Genomic DNA, 7,941 nt, shown 5'->3' with positions numbered 1-7,941 from the left:
TTAACGAACTTAACATTAGAGTTCTTAAATAAAGCACTTATAAAACGTTTACATTCAAGAGTAATAGCACCCAATATTTCTTTATTAAATTTAATAAGTACTTGATTGTCATTTTTTTAAATTTATAACTTATTTTTAATAATTTAAACTTTATTTGTCTAGATTAATTTAGATAATTTATAGTTTATATTTTTCTCTCTTAAAACTTTAAAAATAAATAATTATAACATTTCATTTTCATTAGATAATATGTTTAATTTACTTAATCTACTTTGTAATATTGATGACCTTCCATAAAATTGTAAAAAGGTTGTTGTAAAAATGCTATAGTTTTAGAAATATATATTTTAAAGGGTTAAATATGTTTTTGGTCCCTATAAATATCAATTTTGACTTTTAGTCCCTATAAAAAAATATTGACTTTTAGTCCCTATAAAATTACTTTTGCACTCATTTTTGGTCCCTCTATAAGGACTAAAACTGAATGCAAAAGTAATTTTATAGGGACTAAAAATCAATATTATTTTTTTTGGAAATGAAAGGATATTTTATTGCCAAAAAACAATTACATACACGCCGATCTCAACGATCCAGTCTACCAATCAACAAACAGCTTAAACTATGCTAAGAGTATTGACATTCACATGTCCCCCTAAATTCCGTTTCATAGTACAACGCACCACAGTATTCGTTTTGATCCACTCCACAAGGTTATCATTGGAGCTATTAGAGAAAATAATTTCATTTCTCCTTCGCCAAATCTCGTAAATCGTTTCAGCTATTAGGATCTTTAGCATCTGATTTCTCCATCCTTTCTTTTTTGTTTCTCTGATGAGCCAATCTTTTTCACGCTTCCAACCAGCTGGTTGTCTATAGAATCCCAGCCAAGCTAGCAGATCCATCCATATTCTTAGGGTGGTGTCACATTTAAAAAATAAATGTTCAAGTGTCTCATTTTTCTTACACCAGCAACAGCAGTTATCACCAACATTGATACCAAACCTTACCAATCTATCCTTGGTTGCAATTCTTCCATGGAGGGCCATCCATAACATAAACCGTGCACGGGGTCTAGCTCCATTATGGTACAAAATATATTTCCAGTTAACATCAGTTTGAAAACCACGAAGTTCACGATACATCCTGGCTGTAATGTACTTCTGGTCGTGGACTGCAGTGGTCCAATACGCCGTATGACAGACTTTATCCCGGCATTGCATAATCTTCTTAAGCATCCATGAACAACTCGGTTTTACCTGCCAATTATGTACCGAGTGTCCCTTAATGTAGTATGCGTTCATCCATTTAATCCACATCTTATCCTCTTTTGCTTGAATGTTCCACAGCAATTTACTAATCGTTGCTACATTCCATTCTACTAAGGATGTGATGTTCATTCCGCCAGCCACTTTAGAGTAACAAATTGTGTCCCATGCAATAGGTGACTTCCTGTTGATATTGTCAGTTCCAGACCAAAGGAAGGTGCGACATATAGCTTCAATTCTATGGAGCACTTTTTTTGGGATCGGGAAAACATGCATCCAATACGCTGTGATTGCAAACAAAACACTCTTTATTAACTGCAGTCTTCCAGCATAGCTAAGCAGTCTCGCTGTCCAATGACGGATCCTTCCCACAATTTTCTCTATGAGCGGTTCATATTGGAAAGCAACTAGTTTACGACTAGTCATCGGGACCCCTAGATACTTGAAAGGGAGGTTTCCTGCAGAAAACTTTGTAATCTCGAGTATTTGCGGCTGGATATTAATAGGCACTCCTCCAAAGTATACTTTGCATTTGGTGGGATTGGCTCTCAGTCCTGTTGCTTCAGAAAAGTTATGAAATTCTGTCATCATGCTTTGTATAGATGTCTTGTCCCCCGAGCAAACAGAATCAAATCGTCTGAGAAACAAATGTTGGTAATATTCAATTTTTTGCACTTTGGATGGTATTTGAACTCAGGATGGTGTTGCAGCTTCGCCAAACATCGGTGAAGGTATTCCATCACTAGCACGAATAGTAGGGGAGAGACAGGATCACCCTGTCGTAGTCCGCGTCTAGCTTTGAGCACTCTACTTTGCTGGCCATTAATCATGTATCTGTACGAGACAGTTTTAATACAAAGCATAATCCAACGAATAAACTGATTTGGGAAATTTAGTTCATTTAGAATTCCTTCCAGTGCTACCCACTCCACCGTATCGTACGCCTTTTGTACATCCATTTGAATAGCACATCTAGGCGAGATATATTTTTTGTTGTACCCTCTCAGAAGTTCCTGTGCAATGATTATGTTGTCATGTATAATTTTTCCAAGAATGAATGCAGACTGACTATAGTGTACAACCCTGTGGATCACTTTGCTGAGCCTCGCTGTTAGTATTTTCGAGATTATCTTGTATATAGTCGTACAACAAGCAATTGGTCGCATATCCTTCATACTATTGGCATCACTCTTTTTTGGAATAAGAGTGACCAAGGCACAGTTGAAAGCAGGGTGCATCCTTTCTTGGGTGAAAAAAATCATGTATAGCCCTTTTAACATCCCCTCCTACCACAGTCCAAGCTGCTTTGAAGAAATCAATATTATTTTTATAGGGACTAAAAGCCACTTTAGGTAATTTTATAGGGACAAAAAACATATTTAACCCTATTTTAAAAGAAGTTAAAATGTGGGGTGATATGGTTAGCTATTTTGTGGACTTTTTGGTTGTCTAGAAACGATTTTTGCTTCCGCAATGAAGGTTGGGTTGTTGATAATACGGTTTAGAATATCAAGTCTTTGTTATGAAAGTGGTCGTTTTTCGGAGAAATTACGCACTCAATATATAGTTTTTATGAGTTTACTAAAGACCCTTTGTTTTTTCTCTCATAGCTATATTTGGTTTGTAATTTCTTTTCGGCGGATTTTTGTTTTTTTCCCGCCTTCCGAGTAAACAGGTTTGAGAACCCTCAGTTCTCCTATATATTCCATCTTGCTTACACAAAAAAAAAAGTAAATAATAATTTATTAATTTAGAAAATTAGACAAAACAAAAGTTTAATTTTACTATTTAAGTTAACAACTATGGTTACACAATCTCGATAATTTTTTTTCTCAGTACACATTCCCTTGATAATTCTTACTATTAATGCTATTTGCTTATTTTTTATGATAACCAAATGTGAAATGTCTTTGGTCTTTGCTCTAAGAACAATTCTTCAACACACTATTTAATAACAATGGGCATGCTAATTAGTAATTAGTGATTAAAAATAAAAATACCATGGGCCATTATAAAACAGGTAGAGTATTACCAAATTTGGATTATATTAACTTTTTCATTGGTTATCATTTATCACTAAGATAAACAGCAGACCAAATTTCACCGGTTAAGATTTTCAAAAAATTGTCATTATTGTATACATAGAAATATTGGATAATTCTAAACTAATTTGGTAAGCATATTTCATGAATATAAATGTATATATTCTCAATTGAGTAAAGACTACATGAGATTGCCTATAATCATTTCATAAAGATATGATTTTTATTTGGTGAATTCATTAAGGTATGATTATGAATAATTTTATAATCTAATTTCCATGTCTCTTCCAAATTATTTTATTAGTTACCAAAATATATGGGATATACAAATCTCTACTTTGTTTCTTGACGAAATGCAAATCTCTACTAATCAACCCATAAATAAAAAAATAAAAAAAAACCAAAAATCCATACAATAACATAAAGTAAAAAAGTAATAATAATAAAAGATTCAGATTCAGTACTTAATAGAAGCAACCTATCACACAGTCAAGAAATATTGATTTTTAGATGAAGATCAAGTTATGTAAAGATTTAAATAATATAAAGAATGTACCCTAGCAATAAATACTAATTGTTCAATCTTTTGACGATAAAGATATTTTGTGATTGTTTAAAAGTAACAGAAAATATGATATTATGTATTTAACATAGTATGTATTTAACATAGTAGTACAAATGATATTTGTGATTGATTAAATGTAAAAAAATTTAAATCGATAGTCACCTAAATTATTTTTTATAATAAACACTTTGCATATTAGACTTCATCAAATCAATTACTTTTCATGTGAATTTCATTCATCTATAGTGTCAATCTAAAAAATTCTATATTATTAATCAATCTTTATCATTAAACTAATTAAAATAATTGATATATATATATATATATATATATATATATATATATATATATATATATATATATATATATATATATATATATATATATATATATATATATATATATATATATATATATATATATATATATATATATATATATATATCCTAATAATTTCTAAAATCATATCTATAACTGATTAAGATTTATTAAAAATATTAAAATTTTAATACCGATAATTTATCCTTTCTTCAATTGTCATTAAATATTAACATCTAATAAATTGTCTCAAAATAAAATATACGCATATTTTTAAATTACTTAAACAATTTTATACGTAAAAAATATTTAAAAAAAAAACAGAATCTGAATTAATATAATTAAATATATTGAAATATGAAATATTGAAATATTGAAGTATTTTTTAAGTACAATCATATATTAAATTGACACTTTTTTTATTACATATTAAATAGACTATTAGATATTTTTAAAGGTTTTTTTTGTAATTTCAAATTTTATTTTTATAAATAATGTTCTTTGAAACTTTATTTGATATAAGAGCATTTTAAAAATAAATAAATTATTTAGCTTATAAATATAATATTAAAAAATAATACGTGAGAACAATTTTATTCCAAATATATTTGTGATAACCTTAAAACAAATACATCCTAATTAATCCATAAAAAATATATATTTTTACTCATTAATTACCTAATCTTTATTTCATGGGAGATTTTCAACTACATAACTCCAAGAAATCCAAGCACCATCAAAATTACCATAAAATAATATTTAAAAAACGTTATGAAATAAAAAAAAAATTAAAAAAGTAATTGAGTCAAAATACATATCATTCAAACTCTAATGACTAATACAATGTAAAATATTTCTATTTACATATGAATTAAATAAAATCCTAATAAAAATGGGTAACATTAAATAAAAAGCAATAAATAGAATTAAATAAATGTCTTTTTCAACAATAATAAGAGAGGTTGCAAATTTGCAATGGAAGTGAATCACAATGAGCTAAATCTCAAAAAAACAATAACGCTTCAAGATACCACTCCCCTTTCACTTGTGTTGTGTAACCTTATAAAACAAACACAATTTAAGGCAGTTTTTTGTTTCACAAATCCTAGGGATCCTCAAAATCAATCTTCAATCCTAGCCGTCCAAATAAATCTTCTCTTTTTTTCTATATTTTTTTATTCAATAAAAAAATTTGTAACAATATATCCTTTTTTCCATGCATGGAATTCTCCTAAAACAAACTGCAATATCAGTATAAATAAATATAAACCCAATTCTTGAATTTTTATGATTTTTTCCATTAAATTCGTTGCTTTGGAAACTGAATAATTTGAAGGGTTCTTGTTCTTCTTTTGTGCCTTTTTTTTTGGGTCTAATCTTTTGTACTTCACACGAACTGTCACATCTTAACCCTTTCTTTTTATTCTCTCTTGATCCTCTTTATAAACTATAACAACCTTCATCATCGTGAATTCCTGATCAAGGATCTTGCTTAGTTTTTTCAAGAAATTTTTAAGGTAAGAGTTTTGGTGGGTGATTTTGTTTTTTCTTGTGTTGTTTGTTGATTGATTTGGATTCGGAATTATGGAAGAGAAGAAGTTTGAGTGTAGGTATTGTTTGCGAAAGTTTCTTTGTGGTAAGTCTCTTGGTGGTCACATAAGGACTCATATGATGAGTGAGAATGAAGAGAGAAGAATAATGAATGCTAATGCTGCTGCTGCTAACACTGTGTTTAAGTTTGATGATGGAAGAAAGAGAAAGAGATCTGAATTAGGGTCTAGTAGTGTTGGTGGTGACGATGGAAACTACATTTATGGTCTTAGAGAGAATCCCAAGAAAACAACTAGGTTTGTGCATTCCAATGCTGCTGCTGCTACTACTGTTCAGAATGAAAGATTCTGCAAAGATTGTGGAAAAGGTTTTTTCTCGTTGAAAGCTTTGTGCGGGCACATGGCTTCTCATTCTGAGAAAGGTGTCGTGTCTGGTGTCGGTGTAAGGGATAGTCAGTCGGATACCGAGGATTCGGTTCCGACTGATACCAGGAAGTCAAAGAGAATGAAGCTCAAGATTATTAGTAATGAGAATCGGCCGTCTTCGTCTTCGCCTCCGTGGGGAAACTGTTCTTCTTCGATTTCGGAGGTTGATCAAGATCATGAAGAAGTTGCCAGGACTTTGATGATGTTGTCTAGAGATTATTCTTTCAAGGGTAGGTTTGCTTTGAGGACAGACTCTTCTGAGAACAACTCTGCTGTTGTTGAGCCCGAAGCGAAATTGAAATTGAAATCGAAAATGGTTGATACTAAGGTTGTTGGAACTGGGATGATCAAGGTGAATGGTATGACGATGAAGTATTATGGAGAAGGTTATGATTCTGATAACTCTGATTCTGGTTACTTCCTGCACGGTCCTAAAAAGGTAGAAGCTGATGATGCTTCAAGCGAGTGGTGTTTAAGGAACCGATTTCAAGATCATGAATTTGAATCAAGTAAGAAGATACAGATACAAAGCAATAAGAACAACATTCGAAACGGTTATGGTAACGATGAGATGTATTCGGGTTTGAAGAATGTAAGAGAGAGTTATTCAGATGATTCGGTTTATGAGAGTGATGAAAACAGCACTGATAGTGATTCATATACTGCTCCAAAGGCACAAGCCAACAAGAGCAACATGAATGGAGCAAAGAGTGGTAATTACAAGAAGTCAAGTAGCAAAGGGAAGAAGAAAGTGAAGTCAAAGAAAAACAAAGAACATGATTGTCCACTTTGCCCCAGGACTTTCAAGTCAGGACAAGCTTTAGGAGGTCACAAAAGATCACATTTTGTTGGTGGAGGGTATGATGAGAGCACTCTTGTCATTAGACCAGGTGCTCAAGCTCTTGCTCCAGCAAGAGCTCTGGCGCCGGTGCGGGCACCGGCGCCAGCTCCTGCGGCTGTTAATGCTTGCTTGATTGATCTTAATCTACCTGCTCCTGATGATGAATAGGAACTTAATTTCATGATTTTGAGAAATTTATTTTGCTGAGGTTAGTTGAACTATGGAATTATAGAAAAGGTTTTGGTTTTTTCATCCATGTTATGAAAGCATTGACAATGTACAGACAAATGGGTAATTGGTTGGTGTATTCTTTTTTTTTTTTGGCTTCTGAAGGTTTTTTTAGATTCATTATTTGGTAGGAGTATAGTTTGTTTCTTCTCATGTTCTTGTAGCATGATGACAATTTTTATTAGTTTATCAATTGAATTATTTTTTCTTTCCTTCTCCTACATTGTTATTCTGTGTTACTTATGTAGCACCGACAAATCTAAAAAAAATTATCTGGGTTAGGATTAATGTCTGAAACCAACACTTGTACACTTATTTCTTTGTTTAATGTTGGAGTTTTCAATTATTTTGATTTCTGCAATATCAACGATTGAGAACAGCACCTCTCTAATCCCAATTGAATATCCTGGTCAATATGAATATTTTTATGATGAAATTGGTGAATATGATTATTATTTATGAGAATCATGCACTTGCACAATAGTTCTAGTATTTCAAATTGAACCACCGGGGTCCAATTCTAATTTCCATTTACAATTTGTGATTTGTCTTTTGGGAGGTGTGATAATGAAATAAGGATTACTAACTTCTCTCTTTCTCTCTCCAAATGTGATCAAAAAATATTTTCCAGTAACGTGTAGTTTTTAGAATGCTATAAAAATGGTTAAAATTTGACATTGGAGGTACTCCAAAGGTTAGGATAATT

General features: G+C 31.4%; 2 protein-coding genes across 2 annotated transcripts; one reads left to right on the top strand and one right to left on the bottom strand.

Moving 5' to 3' along the window:
* Positions 1-614: 614 nt before the first annotated feature.
* Positions 615-1,853, bottom strand: LOC131649679 (uncharacterized). The gene has a single exon (XM_058919429.1). The coding sequence runs from the start codon at positions 1,851-1,853 to the stop codon at positions 615-617; it is 1,239 nt and encodes a 412-aa protein (XP_058775412.1).
* Positions 1,854-5,679: 3,826 nt separating this feature from the next.
* On the top strand, positions 5,680-7,489 carry LOC131646541 (zinc finger protein ZAT9-like). Its single transcript, XM_058916556.1, has one exon. It carries the CDS (start codon positions 5,775-5,777, stop codon positions 7,173-7,175), a length of 1,401 nt encoding a protein of 466 aa, XP_058772539.1. The 5' UTR covers positions 5,680-5,774; the 3' UTR covers positions 7,176-7,489.
* The last annotated feature ends 452 nt before the right edge of the window (positions 7,490-7,941 follow it).

Source organism: Vicia villosa, linkage group LG2, assembly GCF_029867415.1.
Source record: "Vicia villosa cultivar HV-30 ecotype Madison, WI linkage group LG2, Vvil1.0, whole genome shotgun sequence".
Classification (NCBI taxonomy): Eukaryota; Viridiplantae; Streptophyta; class Magnoliopsida; order Fabales; family Fabaceae; genus Vicia; species Vicia villosa.
This window is presented reverse-complemented; position numbering and strand designations above follow the sequence as displayed.